Below are 25481 nucleotides of genomic sequence, written 5' to 3'. Positions count from 1 at the left end.
ATGGGTGAGAAGCCCTTTTGAAATGCATGGGTATAGGAAGAACTAAGAGCTGCTATGATTTGCTACAATCGGCTACAAAATGCTTGGCAACCCTTTTTAAAGCGTTTCAGTAGGCTCTGTCCTATAAGTTACCAGCTACAAATCTTTTTCAGGTTACTTCTGCCTTTGCCAACGATAAGTGTCAAGCCATCGAATGCTCTAGTGCCAAAGAGGCGACGTTACCACAAGATAACTTTGGTTATCTTATGCGCCAATCTTCTGACATACACAACCAAATACTGCCGAATAGCCAAGATCAGTGGAATATTCATTGTATGTTTCCCTGTTCAACTTGTTTTCTTAGTTCAAATTGTTGAAGCTTTATTTTTGCATTCAGCTATTGTTCCTTACTTTGGTTGTTTACTATTTTTCATTTTACCCCGTACAAGATAAGTTCTTGGGTCTAATGTTCATCTCCCCCCAACCATAACACTAACACAGCCAGGGATAGGAGTTGGTGGGTTCAAATTTCCCCTCCAAAACATATGAAGGACACTTTAGAGCAGACACTGTAAATGTAAACAGCACCATGACTTAAAGTCTACGCATGTTTATAATGGTTTGATATTTGGCTAATCTATATCGGCTGACTCAGCAGTACACTTTAATAGATAAGTGATAAAATAAGTTATGAACTGTTTCAGCTATATTTTTCGTTATTACTGTACTCAATTTCCTTCACAAAATCAAACACATTTATTAATATGTACATTAACAATAGGTTGTTATTTTTTTATTCACAGAAGTGGGCATAACAGTGAAAAGAGATCTGACAGTTCGAATTGATTATCTGGAAACTTAGCTTACACAAACCTTATATAAGATAAAATTTATGATTATATATATATATATATATATATATATATATATATATATATATATATATATATATATATATATATATATATATATATATATATATATATATATATATATTATTTCATATATAATAAAAAACCTTATGTATAATAACAAACTTTATACATAATGCAAAATTTTATATAATAAAAAAACAAGAGAATCAACCAATTGTTAACGTTTACTTTTTACGGACAAATTTGATGAATTTTTTTCACACATTTATTTTCACGGTTTAACGTGACAACTGACAAAATGTGATACTATCTTAAAAAGTCCGCAATTCTGCAAAAAAAACTTATTTTTGAAAATCACGGTTTTCAGTAAGAAAAGGCCTAAGACACTTTAAGGGGCAAATTTGTTTTGATTTGGCGTCAATTGTAATCCAAAAATTGGTTTAGGGCGTCACACTTTGTATTATGTACCTCTCAATTCAGCTTATTCTTTTTAATATATATATATATATATATATATATATATATATATATATATATATATATATATATATATATATATATTTATATATATATATATATATATATATATATATATATATATATATATATATATATATATATATATATATATATATATATATATATATATATATATGATAATTTTCTCCTGACACGATCTATACTCTTCTGTAAACACTGATCTTTAGGGGTCAGAAGTCAGAACTTCTGCCCTTTTCTGGATAATTGTAAGGAAAGAAAAATTTGGCTTGAGACTAACAACCATTTATACTTGTTTCCATGGTTTGGTTGTCAAAAGCTTTTAGCTGTGAAAGGAACTTTACGTTCAAAATTGACAGAACACTAAGAAAAGGATCAAATAGAAGCCTGCAACATATTTTCAAGGTGAAAATGCTGAAAATTCTTTTATGGAATGGATTCATTTACTTAAGACATAAGTTTCGTTAGTTCTGAAGCTAAAGAGCTTGATTCCACAATTTTAAATCAACTGGTCACTGGTCACTTGGAAATCAGCCATAAGGCCCAAAACGAACGTACAAGTCCACAAACCTACACACAGAGAGAGACAAGAGGGACTAGGCGAGGCAGAAGACCCCCATCTAAAAAAAAGTTGAAGAATTGCAGCAAAAAGAGTGCTCTATCAGCAATTCGACCCCCCTTCCTCCCACTAAAAAATAGGCCGGTTGCACTTGTTTGGACCTTGGCAGGGTAAGTCTTCAAAACGTTAGCAAAAAAAAGCAGCAGTCAATTTTGCGCTTTTTCTCCCAGAGGCTTTTCGCTTTTAAATACTCGACATCTTAATAAGGGAAATGTGACTAATCAGACAAACAAGAGCTAAGAGCTCATATGGCACTTGTGACGAGGCATGAAGAGCTAAGAGCCAAGAGATCATATGGTATGAGCACTAACAAAATTCCGTGAATCAATAGATTGATTTAATAGGAAAATAAGAGGCTTAATGCCGGTCAGGATTTAAAATAAGAGCTCTGAGTCACGATGTCCTTCTAAATATCAAATTCATTCAGATCCGATCACCCACTCGTAATTTATAAATAACTAATTTTTTCTAATTTTTCCTCTTCCTTTAGCCCCCCAGATGGTCGAATCTGGGAAAACGACTTTATCAAGTCAATTTGTGCAGGTCCCTGACACGCCTACCAATTTTCATCGTCCTAGCACGTCCAGAAGCACCTGACTCGCCAAATCACTGAACCCCTGCCCCCAACTCCCCCCAGGAGAGCGAATCCAGTACGGTTCCGCCAATCACGTATCAAGGACATTTGCTTATTCTATCCACCAAGCTTCATCCCGATTCCTCCACTCCAAGTGTTTTCCAAGATTTACCCCTCCAACTCCCCCCAATGTCAAAGATCTGGTCGGGGTTTGAAATAAGAGCTCTTAGAAATGACTTCCTTCTAAATATCAAATTTCATTAAGATCCGATCACTAATTCGTAAGATAAAAGTACCTCGATTTCCCCGTTTTCCAAGAATTCCGGTTTTCCCTTCCAACTTCCCCCAATGTCGCAGGATCTGGTCGGAATTTAAAATTAGAGCTTTAAAGCACAAGATCCTTCTAAATATCAAATTTCATTAAGATCTGGTCACCCTTTCGTAAGTTACAAATACCTCAATTTCAAAATCACCCCCCCCCCCCAACTCCACCAAAGAGAGCAGATCCGGTCCAGTTATGTCAGTCACGTATCTTAGACAGGTTTTTATTCTTCCCATCCAATTTCATTCTAATCTCACGACTCTAAGTATTTTCTAAGATTTCCGGTCCCCCAATCGCCCCCCCCCCCAACTACGCTGGATTCGGTTAAGATTTAAAATAAGAGATCTGAGTTACGAGTTCCTTCTAAATATGAAGTTTCATGAAGATCCGATCACTCCTTCGTAAGTTAAAAATACGTCATTTTTTCTAATTTTCAGAATTACCCCCCCCCCAATAGAGCGGATCCGTTCCAATTATGTAAATCACGTAACTAAAACTTCTGCTTATTTTTTCACCAAGTTTCATCCCTATCCCTCGAATGTAAGCGTTTCATGATTTTATGTTCCCCCACCCCAAACTCCCTCCAATGTCACCAGATCCGGTCAGGATTTAAAATAAAGGCTTTGAGACACGATATCCTTCTAAATGTAAAATTTCATTGAGATCCGATCACCCGTTCGTAAGTTAAAAATACCTCATTTTTTCAAATTTTTCCGAATTAACCCCCCTCCCCCAAATGAGATTCATTAAGTTTTGTGCTATCAAAAGCTACGTGTCTGAGAAAATTTGCCTGATTTTTGAAAAAAAAGGGGGGAACCACTAAATTCAAGGGATCTTAATGATTTTCATCCACATATGAGGGGGAAGGCTCCCTCATCTACCTAATGATTTCTGTTCGTTGTAAGTTTTAATGTTGTTTCTTACTTTCAGCTTAACAAACTTATTTTCTTTATTAAATTTTCGAAAAAGGGCGGAAACACCACCTAAAAGTCAAAAATCTTAAGGAAATCACACCATCACTTTCAGCGTACCAGCGAACCTTAATGTATAGGTTTCAAGCTCCCATTTGCAAAAAATAGGAATTCTGTATTTTTGCCAGAAGAAAGATCACGAATGCGTGTTTATATGTTATTTTGTCCCCAGGGGTGATAATATCGAACCAATAATCTTAGAATATCAGGAGGTGGCTCATTCGAATGGAAATTAAAAGTTCTAGAGAATTCCTATACGATTTCTTTTACAATATTACCTTCTCTATGCCGACTCAATTTTACATGTGGAAATGTTAAAGGGGAATTGTCGGGGGAATTTTTTTTAACCAAGTAGGAATTGTCTAGAGCAAATGAAAGTGTGCTAAGAAAATCTTTCAGCCGGAATCGTCCGCAATAAATTGTTTTGGGGGAATTTCTAGCAATAAGAGGGAGCTGGATTTCCCGGTATCATTAAAAAAAAACGATCAGAAATTAAATAAGAAAGACTTTTTCAACTGTAGACAAGGGGCAACATCAGAACTTAAAACGGACAGAAAGTATTACATATACGAGGGAGGTTACCCCCTCCTCAATACCTTGCTCTTTACGCTAAAGTTTGGATTTTTGTCCCAAATCTTTATGAACGACTCCTGAAACACAAGGACTGTTTAATTCGAACAATAAAAAAATAAAATAAAATACTGAAAGCTTTAGCGTAAAGAATGAGGGACTGCGGAGTTGGCAGCCCCACTCATATACAGAATAATTTCTGTTCGTTTTAAGTTTAGATGTTGCTCCTTACTTACAGTTGAAAAAAACTTCTGTTTTTTAATTTCTCTTTTACAGCGAAAAAAAAAAAAACAAATCTATTCATATTTTAGCTTCATTACGACCTGATAAGAATAGAACATGAAGCATGTATGATGTCAAGAAACTAAAAAAAAAAAAAAAATGAAATGGTAGAAGATTTTACATTTTTTCTGCGAAGGGGTTTAAAATGAAGGGAAATGACACTTTTAGGCTACAATTTGTTTATAAGAAAGTGGGAGGGGGCGTCCTTTTATGTCCATAAAATAAAGATGTGTCCCTTGTTTGACTCAACTCTAAATGATTGCTGCTGTTCGGCTTTTATAGGTCCGGTGAAGCTTCAAAGACACCCCTATACGCCACTTCCTGCTCTAGAAGATCTAAGGTCTAAAGTAACGTTTAAAGCAATTGAAGCGACTGCACAACGTTGTTCTTTGAAACAGATTGTTCAGGTTCTGTGCCATTCTCCACCAAGAGCAGATATATCAACATAGAAGGAAGGTTGAAATTAGAACTAAGCGGGCATTGGATGTTTACCAGGGGCTTGAGATTCTGCTGAATAATATAACAGCAGAATTTTTTTTATTTTTTTTTAATTGACACAATTTACATTATTCAGTGTGCTATCGAATATTGCTTTTGAGTTTTTTTATATATTTTGATTAAAATTGTTAGGTAGGTAGATAGAGGCCGATAACTGCATTCCTTAATAAAATACAGTGATCAGGAATATCAAGGATTGAATTGGGGCAGTGGTTTCTCCATAAAACAGACCTTCAATCAAAGTTCCATCCAAAGGCAAACTAGTAAACACATGTATTTGTTATCTATCCAAACCAAATAAACAATAAAAACTAAATATCATTGCGAAGCGAAAGAGCTAAAAAAATAATCTATGAACATAATAAAGTCTAAGCGTTGTTGCCAGACCTTTGTAATCATTTTATAATTTGGACACTATTGGAGGTTGTTTCACACTGAATTAGCAAAATCAACTGATTTTGTAAAGGTTATTAAAAAAAATGCAATCTCGGCAGATTTTGGTGTAAAAAAATTATGCTTTTGGCACAATTTTACTTTCAAGGCTCCGCTTTCTTAAGCCATGCTTCCCGTAACGCTTACCCTATACCGAGGAGCAATTAAACATTAGTGAAAAACAAGAAAAAATATAAGTAATATATTTTTAAGCGGGTTCTTCCAATAAGTTTAGACAGTTTGAGCTTTTTTGTAACTCCTTGCTTTTCTGGGTGATTTTCCTCCTTTATCCCCGCCCATCAGGCTAAAGTTTTATAGGGGCTTATAAATATCTTTTTATTCCGATCCAACGGATCTTATGCTTGAACAGTCGTTCTTAAAGAGTTCGGACACATAGTCAAACTTTGGTGCAAAAATCGGAGGATTGAGGAGAAGCAGCCCCCTCATATAACGGAGTAACAACTGTTCGTGTTACTTGTATGTGTTACTTTTGTACAAATCGGACAGATTTTGTCTTTTTTTTCTTGGAGGGGGGGGGGTTAAACCGGGTGACCTACACTCGTGGATAAGGGTCTGGCACATGCCGTAAGTTATACACAGGCTATTTAAAAAAAGAAGCCCCAACATACAATTTAGTAGAGTGGTGGAAACCTAACTGTTCGTTTTAAGTGTAGTTTCACGTTTCACTATCACATGATAAAACGTTTCAGCTGGTTTTCCCTTTGTAAAAAACCAGGAAAATTTTTCTCAGGATTGTAGCTTTTCTTGTATATTTGAAATCGCCATTAAAAATCATTATTAGCCGACTCGGTTCACTACTAACTATTAACTCGGTAACTATTAACCGAGTCACTCCCTTTTACTTACAGTTCGGCAACACGAACTGTTTGGTCAAATCAGCCTGTAACTTGAATCGAAATTAAATCTAAAACATTGATAGAAACTACTTTCACAGCATTTTTTATTATTTAAAAATTATGTATCCATCTGATTACTACTTTTTTGTATCTAGAGGGTAATCTAAACAAATTTGTTATTTTTTTTTGAACACAGATTGGATCGTTTGATAATCCCCTTTGCGGCATATTTGTTTTGCAAAACAAGTTGCATGCGAAAATGGTAAAACTTCCCGAATCTGGAATGAACAAATAGTGCAAGGGTTAGGAATACACATTTTAACACAAAAATATACCACGAAACCTTTTGGCGAAGTATGGTTGAAAAATTTAAACAAAAATTCATCAGTACATATGCCTGAATCATTCATGCATGTTGGCTACATAGGAATAATCACATGCAGTCGACTCAACCTAGAAAAAAAAAACAATTCACGGAAAAAGTTTTTTTTTATTAAGCTATGTTTTTCTTTATTACGTTATGCAAAGACAAAATGATTGAGTTATATCCTTTCCCCAATGCCATCATATATCCCAGTCCTTTATGCTGCCACGTGGTTTTGTCGCATACAGCTCGTTGGTTGTCAAAAACGTGAACACCACTTCCAGGCACCCTATACGTCACAAGGGCACATGTACCTAAACCCTTGGAATATGACCGTGGCACCACAATAACTATCGTATCAAAAACGAAAAAACATCGAATGTGTAACTTTCAAAATTTTCAAGGTATATTGCTTTTTCGTACATTGAAAAAAACATTCATTCATCCGACGAATTAGTTTTGACACAACATCGAAAAATTTAGCAATCTGGCGTGAAATCACATACATATTAGCATAGAAAACCGCTGGTAAACCACTTAATAAATAAATAAAAATTGAATGCCAAATGCTAGGCCTTCAAGAAAACGACATGAGGACTTGCCATTTTATTGGTGGCCGGCGTTTACCCCCCCCCCCAGAAAATAAACCTCCGCGGAAAATACCCCCGGAAAATACACGCCCTGCAAAAAAAGCCTCCCTGGAAAGTAACTCCCCCGTGGAAAATCTCCCCTCGGAAAATGACCCCCCAGAAAATACCACCTTCACGTGGCTGGTTGGTCTCCAGTCTCTTTTGACCTTAAAAAAGGACTATAGTTCTCAATTTCTGTTGTAATTGAGAACACTCCAAAGTTTCTGCGACCATGAGGTGGAGGTATGGATGAGGAAGGGGCAGTCCCTTTCCTATACGGGATAAATTGTGTTCGTTTTGGCGTTTAATGTTACTATTTAGTTTTAACTTTATTAATAATAACAGCATAGACCACATATTTTCCCAGGAATCGTAATGGAGTAGATATCAATTTCGAATTTTTGATCCGTTTTTTAAAGTTTCTTTTATACCCCCCCACCCCAAAAAACCTTTGCTGGCAAGTACCCTTTTGCTGGCTTCTTCCTCGAAAACTTTTCTATGGAGGTGATTCCTTTTTAAGATAAAAGTGCACCATGAGAAATTTTTCCCTCGAGTTCATCCCCAAGAATCTGAGAGGAATTTCTCCGGCCAGGGAGGGAGGGGGGATTTAAGGGAAAAGAACTTTCAACGGATGAGCTTATCGTAAGGGGAAGGAATTTTTCATGGAGGGGGAACCGGATTTTCCAGTATTATTCAAAACGAGAAGAAATTAAATAAAAAAACAAGTTTTTTCAACTGAAAGTAAGGAGCAACATTAAAACTTAAAACGAACAGAAATTATTACGTATATGAAAGGGGTTGACCCCTCCTCACGACCTTGCTTTTTACGATGAAGTTTTGACATTTTGTCCTAATTGTTTAAGAATGGAGCGACGTTTTGAGGAGGATGCGAACCCTTTCACATACGTAATAATTTCTGTTCGTTTTAAGTTTTGACGTTGCTCCTAACTTTCAGTTGAGAAACCTGCTTAGTTTTTTTTTCATTTAATTACAATACAGATAGTATTTGTAAATGGGAAACATTCGGAGCAAGCTTCTTAAATAAAAGTAAAATGAGTAGAAATAAAGTCAACTAATTTTCAAAGTAAAAACTATAGAACCTAATAGAAAAAAACAGACATAAAATATTTTTTTATGAAAAAGACCAACTCAGTAAAAAACTAACGGAAATTAATTTAAAAGCTTTTTCCACAAAACAAGTATGTCAAAGAATAGTAAAGAGCTCCATTAGGCCAAAATGAGTATAAATAAACTCAAATAATTTTCCAAGCGTAGAGCTACCACAAATAACCGAATCAAACTCAAAACGGGCAAAAATCAACATGAGTAGGGCTCACAACCCCCACGCCTTCTCAAGATCAGACACAATTTGCACTTCAATGAAAACAAAACACATTTTAAATGTTTATATTGCAATTTCTGTTCGTTTTGGTTTAATTCATTTAATAATGGTGATTTGTGGTAGTTTTACACTCGGAAGATAAGAAAAACAAACTCGTGGAATCTGACGACGGTTTCGTCCGTAAATTTTAAACAATGAGAATTTGTTGGTTCCCAACACCAACTATCCTTTCAAAGGAAAGCTAAACCTTCTTAAACTTTTCGGTGCCACATATTTTCAGCTTGATTTTGATGAATTTTCGCCTACATTTTTTTCTTTTTTTTTTTAATTTGGCCTCCACTGCTGCTAAAAATTGCAGAAGTTCATATGGAAGTCTTTTCAACAAAAATGGATTTCCGTTTTTTTCTCTAAATTTTTAAGATACTAATGGTATCTAAATTCCTCTTTTTTCCTTTCCATAGCACTTCTCAACGAAACTAAAAAAAAAAAAAAAAAAAAAAAAAATCAAATAAAATACTCAAATTTGGATAGCCTTATTTTCCAAAGGAGGGGAGTATTATCCAGAGGGTATTTTCCCCAGGGATGTATTGTCCGGGAAGGAGCGTATTTTCTAGTGGGGTATTTTTCACGGGGAGTATTTTCGGGGGGAGGGGAGGGGTAATAAGCGCCTAGAACCCGTTTTATTACACTTGCATACAGGAGCGGCGATATAGAACATCCTATCAGCCGTGGAAGAAACAAAAACAAACAAAGTATAGAGGATTAAAAGAACATGAGTTTCGCTGTTAAATTTCAGGATAACTTCTATTAAGATAACAACTGATGAATTAAATACCACACACTTAGTCTGCTTAGAAGCGATATAAGAGTTTACTTACCAAATGCCTGGCCTGATTAAAACTGACATAAGAACTTAATATTTCATTAGATTCAGTATACGTGGGTGAAAAAGACAGACTGGTTGCAATAGACAAGTGACAAGAACGATAAGAAACCTCAGCTTTAAGGAACCATAAGTTCGAATGTCCAATATACGGTAACGGAAAAAATACTTCATGCCATTCGGACGGCTATCTTCCCCAAGTTTTATTCATAAAAAAAAAAACTATTTTGGAAATTCCCCGGTAAAAGTGGTCGAAACCCAAATATCCAATACCCAAATTTCAATACCCAATACCCAATATCTCAATACCCAAAACCCAATCAAATGAAGTCAAACGTGCAGTTATGTACTGCCAAACTTCAAAGTTCAAGGAAATCAAGGTCTACAAAAATCAGCTCTTTGAAGAGTCCCCCAATAGAGTGAAACATTTTTTTTTTTTTATTCTGGGTAAATTCAATAAAAAAAGGAAAGGTTTGAATACCCCAGGTTAATAATACTTGAAAGTGACATAACGACTTACTGTCTCATCATATGTTCATAGAGGAACTTGGGCATAATAGTAAGCGTTACAACGTTACCAGCTGCTTCAATCATCTTGGTGATTTCTTTGTCTTTCAGACCTACAACGTTTTGGCCATTTATTTCAAGCATCCTGTGATCAGTTAACAGACCATTACGAGCAGCTGAGGAGTCTTTGACAAGGCTTGATACTGTGCCATCTTTGAACTGGAAACCAATGTGGCCTACACTATCCTTGTGAAGGGTTATTGTCCTTTCGAATGGCCTATAAAGTAAGAATTTGATAAATAGTCTTCGAAAACGAAAATCGAATTTAAATTTTAAAATTTCAAATGCTGAAATATGTTGTCCTATTCAAAGCTGAAGATATAGATAACGTTTTTTTTCTCTCTCCAAAAAATGAGCTTTGAAAGGTCCTATTTGGTGTACAGACACAAATTCAATCTTTTAGGGGGAGGAGGATTTCTAAAAATCTGTCATCAGGAAATCTATCGCAAAAGCTGGTCAGATATCAACCAAACTTGGTGGAATATCAGAGCTCCTCTCGGACCTCCTATGAGTCTTCTAGTGAGTTTTTATCAACTAGGTGGATTTCAGTTGTTATACTTCAAAAGGCACCAGGTAAATTTGTCTGTAAAACTGATATTTAAACCCCTTGCCTTCAACATAAGCAAGCTCTACCGACTGGAAAACCATCTTCACCCAATTGCTTGGTCCTCAATACGTTCAAAAGTTTCTTTCTTCCCAAAATGTATGATATCCTCTTTTCTCATCCACAGAAATAATTAGAGAGCAAGTTTGATATCAGTTTTTTTACTCGTATCTTGGAAAAAAAATTATGGTTAGAAATAGCGGGGCATGCTACCAATTGCAGTTTTTCTGGTCTCCTTTAAAATTTCCATCGCAAAACCTAGCACCTTTTAAGTTGCCAAAGTCGTTCGTGAAGGAAGGTAGAGAGAGATAGGTGAGGGGCATTTAAAAAAAGGTAAGCCAGACCAGTAAAGATAAGGACAAAATTGTACCAGACAACTAGTTCAAAACAATTAGTCATGATTTTGCATATTACATATCACTATTTTTTTCCCAGGCGACATACTCTAATTTAATTGAGATATAAACGTTAGTTTTAAGACTAATTTCAAAACAAATCTAAGAATAAGACAACCGAAATAAAAAGCATACAAATAACGTTTTGATCCTCCAGCAAATTTATGCAAATTTCAGACACGCCCTTTAGTTTTGGGCATGACGACAATACCCCCCCCCCCTTCAAGAAAATTTTTTTAAATATATGACCAGCTGTGAATCATACATAGGTTTATCATAGAGCTTGAAACCAAACAGACTCTAAAAAAGAATAACTTCAAACCAAGCAAACACAAGTAAAGAAAGAGAAAACAGTTTCTTAATTCCTGGCAATGTGACTCTATTTTCTTTGCTAAACCAATAAAGCTACTTCTTCCTTTTGGCATTTCCTCTCCAACCGTGCTAGACTCAAATAATAACATCAACTTGAATAACCAACTTGGGAGAGATAGAGCTAGAGCTCACTCTTAATAGACTATACAAGCAAAAACAAAAATAAAGTCAAAAGCGATATATTAGCAATCAGACGCTGATTGGTGAATCAGCGTCTATATTTGGGAAGAAGAAATTACCAAAGAACACAACAGAGAAAATCTTAATATATCTCCCCAAGTGATAGAAATAGCCTTAGTTTCTCGAGCCAGAAATAGGGTTAATAATCACATATTAGACGTGACCACATTCTGGGCACAAGTGCGACCACTTCGAGCAGTGGATAAAAAAGGGTTTTAAGGCAACTTTTGTAAAAATAAAACGATCACATTTTGGATATTTTATTATTTTCTGGCTATAGTAGATTAAAGTGCTTTATCTTCTTTTTTTTTTAAATTCAAGCAAGGATCAAAAATAAAATTTTCGGCGGACACGAAAAATATATGGGTAAAAAAAATTTTTATGAACGTTATCCTTCAGGTGGTCATAGATTCATTTCAGGAACCAAATCAAGCATTACTTTCTTGAATATGTAGAATACATCGTTATGTCCTTTTTTTGCTCGGTACAGCTACTACTAATAAGTAACTGCAACACCAAGCCGCCTAAGCGTCAACATAGATACGCACGCTCCTCCTATATCCCAATCTATTCAAAGCCTCCCTCTTTACACACTCCCAAGAAGGTCCCATTTCCCTTAAGTCTTTTCTTACCATATCCTCCTACCCAATTTGGGGACGACCCAGTTTTCGTTTGGTGCTAGACGGTTGGCCAAAAGGGACATCTTTGGCAATCTGTCATCCTTCATCCGCAGAAGGTATCCTAGCCTTCTCATCTGTTCTCTCATTATAGCCGTAGAAAGCGGGATTGAAATACATTTTTAACACACAACTTTCTATTTGAGATACAATCAGTCAGTCGGGTACATAAAACAATTGGTAGGCAATTTATCTGGAAAACATCTAGCAACAACCCTTCAGTTTTTCGAAGCGTCCAATCTTCAGAACCATACTTGACCACTGTCATCACTATACTCCAATATTGTATCTTGGTTTGCAGGCTTATCTTCCTATTCTTCCAAAATTTTTTCAACTATGAAAAAACACAATGGACCTTAGCTATTCTACTTTTGACATCTACACTGCACCAACCGTCTAATAAATAAAGAATTAGCATATTGTGCCATAATAATTTTCGAAGCGTCCAATCTTCAGAACCATACTAGACCACTGTCATCACTATACTCCAATATTGTATCTTGGTTTGCAGGCTTATCTTCCTATTCTTCCAAAATTTTTTCAACTATGAAAAAACACAATGGACCTTAGCTATTCTACTTTTGACATCTACACTGCACCAACCGTCTAATAAATAAAGAATTAGCATATTGTGCCATAATAATTCTTTACTTAGGCAGCGCTATTGTACTGTCTATGAATAATACTACCTAGGTAAACTAAGCTGTCTATTTCATTGATCTTCTCGTTAAACAATATCACTTCTTCACCTTCACTTATTCCTAGTCTTAGCAACTTAAGCCTTCTTGACCATTAATTTTCAAACCTATTCTTGCACACTTAACTCGCAAAACCTCTGAAAGCTATTGAAATTGGATATGGCGAACGTATGATAAATAAATTTACGATAAATTTTCCTAAAAAGCTTTAAAAAATGAAAGCTCTTTAGTAACATTTTTATTAAGTTAAAGGTTAGTTTTCTTGTCTAAAAGAAGAATCTAGTATTTTTCTAAGGCACCTTTTTCGTAAAGGGGTGTCGTATTTTCTTGTAAATAATTAGATTGAGAGGGGCTATAGACGCTTTAGTGGGCAAAAAAGCGGGGCATTTAACAGTCCCCAGAATACCTAACAGCAGCTAGTTTTCCGTCCAATTATATACTATGATCATTTTTATATCTTCGTATTTTCACAAAGAGCAAAAGAACGAAGTAAAGAATTACATTTATAATTATTGAATTTTGGATGATTATTATTAAGACACGGGGAGTGGGTGGCAAAATGCATATAAACAGAAAATTATTATTTAAAGCATAAAGACTCATAATTTGATTAGAGGAAGTGGTTACAAGGTATCGTCCCATGGTTATTCTCTTTAAACTAATCGGCGAGTTTTAGCATTTCCTCTCAAGCAATCCTAGAGTCAGATGTTCCCTCTTAGAAGTCCCATGGAACACGGCTAGCGAAGGCAACAACAGTGGCTTTTGTTAAATGAAGTTCACCATACCGACTTGCCATTGTGCCGATGAAAAAAGATACTGATCAATCAGACCCCTCTCTCCGCTTCTCGTGCCGCACAATCTGTACTCAGGTAAAAACACCAAAAAAAGCAAAAGTATGAGCCTAGCCTAGCTGTTACTTCTCACAAAGTTTATTTGAGATCCAACGTCGTTTCTTGCAGGGCGTTTATGACCAGAATTTAGGGACCCTATCTCCTCCTTCATAAAGGTTAAATCAGCTTAGCCTCTGAAAAAGCATAACTAGCAAATTAATCGTTTATCCTGACTGAGTTCACTGAGATTTAATAACTTAGTTTTTGATGAATACACCAACGACTGGAATTAAGGACTTTCGATCACTATAAGAAAATAAAAAGCGACTTCCAAATACCGATGATGATCCGCACTGTAAAAACCACAAAAACTGCCTTCCAACAACAACAATGCAGTTTCCAACTTGTGAAAAACAACGTATTAGTTCCCGCTTAATACACTATGCAAGACGGTGTAAAAGTAAATACTAGCGATGGGCTTATTCAGGTTTGGATCAAGTATTTTACACTTGCAGATTTCGAAACAGGAGAATATATAGCATATACGTAATCCTCGAGCTTCCAAGTAGCGTGATTAATAACTAGTGGATTAAAATATGGTTTGACCTCGGGGAAATTACATGAGATTTTTTTCTACACCAAAAACATTCCTTGGGGCCCCAACCCCCTAATTTTTTTTGGAGCTTAGAATTTTTTTAACTTTATTTTTTTTTCTTAGATATTTTCTCTTTAACCATAACGCCTCGCTGTTTACGCTAAGAAGTGAAACCAAGATCAAAGGAGTTTTTTTTAGATTTTTTCATACGTCAGAGTCATAATAATATTCTAATACCATTGAAAAAAATGACTATTGAATGCCTCGCTGCTTACGCTAAGAGGTCAAACCAAGACCAGGGGAGTTTTTGATGTTTTCCATAGGTCAGAGATGCAACAGTGGGACACTTCTTTTATTTTTTCGTTTATTCAAGCACAGAGAAAGGAGCTAGTTGGCCCAGCTCTGAGGAAGCAAACCTCTACTTATTGCCTCGCTGTTTACGATAAGAGGTGAAACCAAGACCAGAGGAGTTTTTGGAGATTTGTCATAGGCTAGAGTCTATTTTTTCAATGAAATTCTAATGGCATGGAAAAGAAGGACTATTGCATGCTTCGCTGTTACGCTAAGAGATGAAACCAAGACCAGAGGAGTCTTTTTTGAGATTTTTCATAGGCCAGGTTTTTTACTTAATGGCATTTCATAGGTTTATTTTACTTTAAGGCATTCTAACAGCATTGAAAAGGTAAAAAAAAAGGGTAAAGGATACGGCATTAGACTTTACAGTCCGTACCAGCGGTGCTGATCTCCGTTTCTTGGCCCATCAGCCAGGAAGTGCAATGGGGGTTGGGGGCCAGCCATCCTGTGCTTTCGCACACCCTTCCTGTTTACCTTCCCTAGATTTCTCCAGGTACCCATTTAGAGCTGGGTCGACTCTGGCTAAGCTTACAGAGTCACGCCACTGACCCCCGTCCCAAACTGAAGAATTGGGTACACTGGGATTCGAACCCGCGTCCTCTCAGACAAGGGATTCTCAGCATTGAAAAGAACGACTATTGAATGCCTCGCTGTTTATGCTAAGAGGTGAAACCAACCCCAGAGGAATTTTTAGATTTTTCATAGGCCAGAGTTTATTTTTCTTAATGACATTCTAATACCATGGAAAAGAACAACTATTAAATGTCCCGCTGTTTACGCTAAGAGGTAAAACCAAGACCAGAGCCGTTTTTGAGATTCTCCATAGGTCAGAGGAGCAATAATGGGACACTTCTTTTATTTTTATTTTTTTTTGTTTATTCAGCTGTAAATTAGGAACTACATTAAGACTAAAACCGTATTTCAAGTTCAAGTTCTATTTATTTTCATAAAATAACAATAACAAAAACAATATCTCAAAGGGCTCAATGGCCCGTTATTTGGGAAACGGCATACAATAAATAAACCATCAAAGACACTATGTTTATCCGGATGCAAAAAGAGCCATATCTGAAATATATCGCGAGCAGCTAAGATTATTAAGATTGGGATATTGAACTAAATCAAAAGACACCATATGCACCCAGGTTTTCAAATGCCTTTTCTGCAATATTACAGGAGCAGTTGGGGATATTATGTTGAAACTTTCAGAGAATTTCCAGGGGCTCTTAAACTTTATCAAAAAACAGTATGTGCATCCCGGTTGTTGAAAGAGTGTACACACAAGATCTCAGGAGCGGAAAAGGTATTAAGTCAAATTTCCAGGGAATTTTAGGTGGATAATGAACCAAATCAAAAGACACCTTGTGCATTCAAGATATCAAATGGGAGCACATGAAACCTCTCAAGAACGGCCTGGGAATGAAGTTTAAAATTTAATGGAATGTTGTGAGGGATGTTAAACTAAGTCAAAAGGTATTGTTCGCATCAGGGTTTTCAGAATGAAATATTTTTCACACCACACTAAGAAAACGCTCGCGTCGAAGTCATCCATATAGAGTTTAGAGAGTGAGAAATAAAGATAGCTAAAAGATGCCTGGTATTATTCCTTTCATTACTAATCCCACACAATAATGATATTGAATACAATCAAAGCTAAGGCTCAGATCACTTTACGTAAGATCATCTTAAGAATTTCGAATTGAATATGATATTTTAGCCTAATTCTTAGAATAGTCTTAGAATATGATATTAAACCCAAAACACGAAGAACTGTAGATATATTCATAATGTTTAAGCAGTAATAAAACTTAGGCAATTAAAAATGCACAAAAATTAATTCTAGAAACACTTACCAAAAAAGTAGTTTTTTAAAGTAAAGTTAAGAGCTATGTTAAAACTTACGACGAATACAAATAAAGTCCTGAAAAAATTCAAATTAAAGCAACCAGAAATTACTAACAAAGAATAAATGAACCAAAAAATGAACTAAAAAAAAAAAATAATCACATTAAACATAAAAATAACAGATAGGTGAACAGTTACGTCCCAATACGAGTAAAATTAAAAGGAATACTGAAGTCAACCTTAAACAAACACGTGTTACTACAAACCGGGAGTTCGTCTAGTGTCTCTCCTCAAACCGTAAACATCCTAAAGTCTATGCTTCTAACTTCCTGAAGTGTCATTCAAGCTTTACTAAAAACATAACATATCTACATTTTTGTACAATTATGACGTTGAAAAACAACATATTACTGTTAATTAAAATCTTGAAATGCTGACATTTTCAAGAATTGACATCATTATGTTTATTATTCATCTATATCAGCATATACTATCTTCATGTTTGATGTGATTATTGATTCTAATTTTGTTAGTGTTGGGTTTCATTTATTGGTAATTTATGGTCGTTTTGAGTTTGATTTCTCATAGAATTAAATAAAAAAACAAGTTTTTTTAAATGAAAGTAAGGAGCAACATTAAAACTTAAAACGAACAGAAATTACTCCTTATATGAAAGGGGCTTTTCCTCCTCAACGGTTCGGTCTTTACGCTAAAGTTTGACCATTTCTCTTAACTCTGTTTTTAAAACAGTAAGAAACTCCAACGTAAACCCCCTCCTTAAATAATCTCTCCTTAAATAAAAAAAATCCTCCTGAAAACGTCTGTACACTTCCCAGTAACCATTACTATATGTAAACAAAGGTCAAAGTTTGTAACTTGCAGCCCCTCCCACGGGGACTGCGGGGGAGTAAGTCGTCCTTAAAGACATAGTTATTAGGTTTTTCGACTATGGTGAATAAACTCAGAATTTTGATCCGGTGACTTTTGGGAAAAAATGAGCGTGGGAGGGGGCCTAGGTGCCCTCCAATTTTTTCGGTCCCTTAAAAAGGGAACTAGAACTTTTAATTTCCGTTAAAATGAGCCTTCTCGCGACGTTCTAGGACCACTCAGTCGATACGATCACCCCTGGAAAAAAAACAAAACAAAAAAAACAAAACAAAAAAACAAAAAACAAACAAAAAACAAACACGCATCCGTGATCTGTCTTCTGGCAAAAAATGCGAAATTCCACATTTTTGTAGATAGGAGCTAGAAACTTCTACAAATAGGTTCTCTGATACGCTGAATCTGATGGTTTGATTTTCGTTAAGATTGTATGACGTTTAGGGGTGTTTCTCCCAATTTTCTGAAATGAAGCAAATTTTGTAATTTGCAAATAGACAAATAAACTGAGGCAAATAAACTCTTAACGTTTGATGGGTATAACTGATCTTGATGAAACTTACATATTTAAAATCAGCGTTAAAATGCGGTTCTTTTGATGTAACTATTGGTATCAAAATTCTATTTTTTAGAGTTTCGGTTACTATTGAGTCGGGTCGCTCCTTACTACAGTTCGTTAACACGAACTGTTTGACTATATTTCTGCACGACTTAAGCTTCGATATGGCTCTTTAAAGATCAAAATTATGCGTCCCTTCCACATTTTTAGGAACGTAATCTCATCGTCATCAACATCATTTAGAACGACTTTGTGGATCTGAGTCGTTGCTTAAGTTTTAGCTGCGCCTCTGGGATGTTCAAATTGAATAGACATTGTAATATTGGTGTTTTCATAATTTTGACCCCTGATTCACAGTTGTTGCGATCTTTCACCTGACCTTGGCAATGGAGGTCTGGTTATGTTTCAACTTAAGATTTAAAAAAAAGGGCATGGATCATGTAGCATGAACCCACCTATACAATCGCTGGGAAAAAATAAATAAGATTTACTAAAATACGCCAGCAGACTAAAGGAAATTTTCTCCCTTACGGAGATACCCAAGGAGCCTCCCATAAACAAACAGGAAAAATTTGGAAAGAGCATTCTGAAAGCTTTCACCTGGATATGCATGCTGAAGACCCATTCGATAGGTGCCCACTTTCAGAAATCACGTGCACCAAGTTGTGCGTACCAAGCATGGCAAAAGTGAGCCAAGCAGGGAGGAATCTGTGTCAAGCATGGTAGAACTGTTCGGCACACTAGAAGTTTTGAGATGTACACCAGGTGGTGGAAGGTGGGCGCATCCTCGGAAGAATTATGTAGGATTTTCAAAACAAATAATTTTAAGGAAACCAGATATCTGTCCTCCCCTTCTTATCATGCGCATTTGCAGGGAGGGGCTTTTCTGCCCTTCCAAGATCACGGCTCGTCCTGTTATTTCTAACAAGCTCCTTATTCCCCTGCTGCTTTTTTAAAGTTTTGGGAAAAACCTAAAATTTGGGGCTATTAAGAAGGAAACGTGTCAATAAAACAATTCTTACTTCATAATATGCTGAACAATTGTAGTTAACACACATTGAAGCCACTTTTGTTATGCTTTACCCCCACCCCCCTAATGTGAAAACATACAGCCTAATTTATAAATTTCCCATGCATTTTACCATGCGTCACTCTTGTTTCGACCCATGTACCTAAAAATTAAATTGACGCTGACAAAATCAAGAAACGGATATATATATATATATATATATATATATATATATATATATATATATATATATATATATATATATATATATATATATATATGTTAGCTGTATATTTGCAAATTAGGGGAGGGGGTTAGGGTACAATAAAACGGGAGCCTCTTCAAAATATGTTAACTACAATTTTTCTCCATGCTAGGAAAAATCTGTTTTCTTAAAATGATTCCTTTTCAATAGCCCTAATTCAAAATTGTAACCGAATTTTTATTTACCACAAATTTTTCTGAAAAATAATTCAACACGTGCGTGCCTGCCTCTTATCTAATACTTATTAGTCAACGAGTGCTTTCAATGGAAATTTCTTCACACGTCATGAGAATTAAGTACACTTCACAATAAATGTCATAATCACTTCGTTAGTCCACCACCTTTTCTTCTTCTTCATAAAAATATCATCCGTGACAATCTCAAAACGAAGTACTTAAAGGCAGGAAATAGAAGGGATAGACGAAGGTTATCCCAAATTGGGATAGAGACATAAACCACATCCTCAACCATTGATCAAACAATTTCTTCTTAACCGTCCCATCATAAGCAAAAGGGATTCCTAGCACGCAAACTTCCCCAATAATTGAAAGCGAGGATAGTTGTTTTTTATTAAGAAATCAATACTACAAGTAAAACTCCTTAGATAACCAATTTTTTTTTTATTTCTTCAAACATTGCATTTTAATAAAGAAGATATGATTCCTGATGTAATGCAATATTGTAAAACAAAGGTAACGAATTTGAACCAATAGTAACCAAATAGAACAAATTATCAGTAGTTTCCAACTTCTAATGGAATGGTCCTCCGAGACAAATCAGGAAGATTATCCCTTCTCCCTCGTAAATATTTGAGTCCATTATGTGAAGCATAAAAAAAAACAAGTTCTTTCAAGTGATAGAAAGGAGCAAAATATAAAATTTAAATTGAACAGAATTGTCCTTAATATGAGCGGGCTGTCCTTTCCTCATCCCTCGCTCTTGAAGCTAAAGTGTTTTAGTGCTTCAAGAAAGCTTCTCAACGTTCATTGTGTTTCAAAGGTCTTTTTTAAAGAAGTGGGACAAAAAGACGAGGCGTAAAGAGTGAGGGATGAAGAAAGGGCAGCCATCCTCATATACGGAATGATTCCTGTTCATTTTAGGTTTTTATGTTGCTCCTTACTTCCTACAACTACGACTACTACAAACAACTCACTGCGACACCAACCCGCCTAAGGCCAATGCTGCTATGCACAGCCCTTTTCCATCCCAGTTTATTCAAAGCCTTCCTCTTTACCTTTCTCAAAGCCTTTCTCTTGTTTTATAATTTAGTTTCTGACTGTTTTTCTAATCATGCCAGAAACTTCACCCACCCCACCCCAGTGTAATATTTCCTTTGGGAAATTCCCCCGGAAAATTTACTCCCCAATACAATATATCCCGCAAAAGCCCTCCCCAAACAATTTCCCAATAAAAAAAAACTCTATGTAAACAATGGACAAATTACACAACTTAAAGCCCTTGCCTAGGGACAGTGGGGAGTTACGTCATACCCAGAGTCATAGTTACGGGGCATAAAAACTTTTATTGGAGCTAGAAAAAAAATTAAAAGGAAATTTTATCCACACAACTTTAGTTGAAATAAAGCATCAGCTCAGAAGAAGGGAGTCAAGCTAGACCATCTTGTTATCCTCTTGAACACAGCCTAGATTAGAGCTTTATAAATACAAGCAATAATCATTAATTTAAAAAAAGAAGCAGATCATGCTGAACGTGGTATCCTCGTCTAGATCTTGCATTCCCTAAAATTTGGGCATGGAAAACAGCAAGGCACATACAATGACATGAACTCGTTCTTTGTATGCCAAAAATCTAATTTGATGTTTTCCTGTGGTTCTTTTAATCCTGAAGAGGGCCACAAACATAACGAATTTCATATATAAATTCTAGAAAATCCTCCATTGTAAAATTTTCCCTTGAAAGTTTACCCTTGGAAGGTTTTCTCCCATCAGAAGATTCTCCCCGTAGAGCCCCCACACCAAAAATATTTTTGAGCACTGAGGACAACTTGGAGGGGGCCCTTGTCGAAATATTTGCTTGATTTTCGTCTTCATATTTTGTTACTGGTTGACAAAATCCTCGCTTTTTCGCCTATTTTATTTTTTTTGTATTTATATTTCCTTTCTTGTTTCATACATCAAAATTTTGAGATAGTCATTTTGTTCAAGGCAAATGAAAGGTCCAAAAATTATGTCTTTGAGGATGACCCCCCCTCGTAGAACTTCGAAAAAGCCTCATTCAATTAGAAACTGAAAGGGCTAGAGTCCTTTTTAATAGTCCAAAGTGATTGAAGGGCAACTAACCCCCCCCCCACGCCCACCATTTTCCTAAACACATCCAATCAAAATTTTGAGAGAGCCATTTTGTTCAACATAACTGAAAGCTCCGGAAATTACGTCTTTGAGGATGAGAGCCCCCTAGACCCTTCAGGGCAAGGGTTGTAAGTTATGCTCTGGGGGCATATAAGGTATATATTGAAAGGATGACCGTATACACTTCAGAGGGGGTTCATTGGATTGGTAATCAAACGTTCTAGTGCCCTGTTTAAGATTCAGAGCGATCGGAGGGTGGATACCCCCCCCCCCCTCTTATTTTCCCGAAATACACCTGATAGAAATTTTTAGATGCTACTACTGTGACTACTATTACAACTATGCCTAAGGACATGAAGGTGAAATTTTCGAGAAATTTTGAGATGGGAAGATGAATGATCTGAATTAGAACACGCCCTCTGTATTCAGGTTATTAAGTGGGTGTAATAGGTATATCTTAGGAGCAGTTAGGTGTTTCAAGTGGGAACAAACAGGAATTGTTGTGAAGGATGTTGAACTAACCAAAAGAAAATATTGCATCCTAATGCATCTGCTTCTACTCTTACTACTATTACTATTACTATTATTACTACCTCTATTACTACTACTGCCACTAAAGCTTAGGCTACCACAATTAATTCTACAGTTCCTAATACTACTACTACCACTACAGCTGTGGACGGATCAGAAATGCTTCAGGAATGGTTGATGGTATGCATTAAGCAGAAACTTTCAGCGTGTGTTGAATGGGCTGTTAAAGAAACCAAAGGTGCTATGCCCATATTGCTACTAATGCTGCTACAATTATTGCTACTGGGCAAGCTAAGGGCATTAAGGTGAAGATTTTAAGAAATATTTAGGCGAATGTTGAACTAAATAAAAAAAAGAGCTAAGAGCTCTTATGACACTTGTGACGAGGTCGAGACAGCCAAGAGCCAAGAGCTTATATGATATGAGCTCTAGCAAAATTCTAAGAATCAATGGATTGATTTAAAAGGAAAATCAGAGGCTTAATACCGGTCGGGATTTAAAATAAGAGCTCTAAGACACCAAGTCCTTCTAAATATCAAAATACATTAAGATACATTCAGTCCCCAGGTGGTCGAATCCGGGAAAATAGCTTTATCATGTCAATTTGTGCAGGTCCCTGACAAGCCTATCAATTTTCATCGTCCTAGCACGTCCAAAAGCACCAAACTCGCCAAAGCACTGGATCCCCCTAACTCCCCCAAAGAGAGCGGATCCAGTCCGGTTACGTCAATCACGTATCTACAACATTTGCTTATTCTACCCACCAAGTTTCATCCCGATTTCTCCACTCTAGTTGTTTTCCAATATTTCTGGTTTCCCCTCAACCCCCCCCCCTCCCCCAATGTCACTAGACCTGGTCGGAATTTAAAATAAGAGCTCTGAGACATGATTTCCTTCTAAATATCAAATTTCATTAAGATCTGGTCACCAGTTCTTAAGTTAAAAATGCCTCAATTTTTCTAATTTTTCTAAATTAACACCCCCCAACTCCCCCAAAGAGAGCGGATTCAATCTGGTTATGTCAATCACGTATTTAGGACTTGTGCTTATTCTTCCCACCAAGTTTCTTCCCGATCTCTCCACTCTAATCGTTTTCCAAGATTTCTCGTTTCCCCCTCCAACTCCCCCAATATCACCAGATACGGTCGGGATTTAAAACAAGATCTCTGAGACACGAGGTCCTTTTAAATATCAAATTTCATTAAGATCCGATCACCCATTCGTAAATTAAAAATACCTCTCTTTTTTCTTTTTTCCTCTCCCTCCAGCCCCCTCAGATAGTCGAATCGGAGAAAAGATTGTTATCAAGTCAATTTGTGCAGGTCCCTGGCACGCCTACAAATTTTCATCGTCCTAGCACGTCCAGAAACACTAAACTCACCAAAGCATTGGAAATCCCCCCCCCCAACTCCCCCAAAGAGAGCGGATGCGTTCCAATTATGTCAGTCACGTATCTAGAACTTGTGCTTATTCTTCCCATCAAGTTTCATCCGATTCTCTCCACTCTAAGCGTTTTCCAAGATTTCCGGTTTCGAAGATTTCTGTTTCCCCCTCCAACCCCCTATGTCGTCAGATCCGATTCGAATTGAAAATGGAGCATCTGAGACATAAGATCTTTCAATATATCAAGTTTCATTGAGATCCGATCACCTATTTGTAAGATAAAGATACCTCAATTTTCATGTTTTCCAAGATTTCCAGTTTCCCCCTCCAGCTCCCCGCACTGTCACCGGATCTGGTCAGGATTTATAATAAGAGTGCTGAAGCTGAAGATCCTTCTAAATATCTAATTTCAATAAGATCTGATCACCCGTTAGTAATTTACAAATTCCTCATTTTTCTATTTTTTCTCAATTACACCCCCCCAAACTCCCCAAAAGAGCGCGGATCCGGTCCGGTTATGTCAGTCACGTATCTTGGACCTTTGCTTATTCTTCCCATCAAGTTTCATCCTGATCTCTCCACTCTAAGCGTTTTCCAGTCACCCCCTCAACTTTCCCCAATGAGACTGGATCCTGTCGAGATTTAAAATAAGACATCTGAGTTACGAGGTCCTTCTAAATATGAAATTTCATTAAAATCCAATCCCTCATTCGTAAGTTAAAAATTCCTAATTTTTTCCAATTTTTCAGAATTAACCCCCCCCCCAACTCCCCAAAAGAGATTGGATCCGTTCCTGGTATGTCAGTCACGTATCTAGGATTTATTTTTCCCACCAAGTTTCATCCCGATCCCTCCACTCTAAGAGTTTTTTGCAAGATTTTAGGTTTCCCCCTCCAACTCCCCCCAATTTCATTGGATCGGTCAGGATTTAAAGTAAAAGCTCTGATACACGATATCCTTCTAAAAGTCAAATTTCATTAAGATCCGATCACCCGTTCGTAAGTTAAAAATACCTCATTTTTTCTAATTTTTCCTAATTAACCATCCCTCCACTCCCCCCACAGATGATCAAATCGGGGAAACGACCAAGTCTCCTGCTATGGTCCCTGATACGCCTGCTGCATTTCATCGTCCTAGCTTATCTGGAAGTGCCTAAACTAGCAAAACCGGGACAGACAGACAGATAGACCAACAGAATTTGCGATCGATATATGTCACTTGGTAAATACCAAGTGCAATAAAAACTATGAGCATGTGGACTTTCAAAAAGGTGATAAAGCAATATCTGAAGACCAACTTATATTATCAATTTAAACCTAAAAGGGTAAGTTTTGGAGGAGTTTGAACTAACCAGAAGGCACTATGTTTATACTTTTAATTTTATCTCTACTGTTAATGTCACTAATGACGCTAAAAATATTGAGATGAAACTTCAAGGGAACGCTTAGAAGCCCTAATTAAAGAGAGAAACTATAGGCATGCAGGTTTTTAAAAGGGCATATAAGCAATATCATAGGCAGCACCACTCTATAACAGTTAGAACTATCATTGAAATTTTTAAAGGAGCTAATTCAATTCAAAACTAAAAGTTCTGGTGCCCTTTTTAAGAGTAACAAGAGATTGGAGGGCGGAAAACCCTTCTTTCAAGCCAATTCATTTTCCAAACACATCCAGTCAAAATTTTTGAGACAACAATTTTGTTCAGCATAGTAGAAGGTTCCAGCAACTATA

The 25481-nt window shown here is 36.3% G+C and overlaps 1 protein-coding gene across 2 annotated transcripts in view; it reads right to left on the bottom strand.

The window, feature by feature from the left end:
* LOC136034350 (syntenin-1-like) overlaps positions 1-25481 on the bottom strand; it is a 151002-nt gene that overhangs the window by 29895 nt on the left and 95626 nt on the right. For both annotated transcript variants that reach the window (XM_065715483.1, XM_065715482.1), the window contains exon 6: positions 10216-10479. In XM_065715483.1, coding sequence (XP_065571555.1) covers positions 10216-10479 — 264 coding nt within the window. The remainder of the gene's footprint in view (positions 1-10215; positions 10480-25481) is intronic.

This window comes from Artemia franciscana, chromosome 13, assembly GCF_032884065.1.
Source record: "Artemia franciscana chromosome 13, ASM3288406v1, whole genome shotgun sequence".
In the NCBI taxonomy this organism is placed as follows: domain Eukaryota; kingdom Metazoa; phylum Arthropoda; class Branchiopoda; order Anostraca; family Artemiidae; genus Artemia; species Artemia franciscana.
The sequence above is the reverse complement of the archived record's forward strand: the minus strand, read 5'-3'. Positions and strand labels throughout refer to the sequence as shown.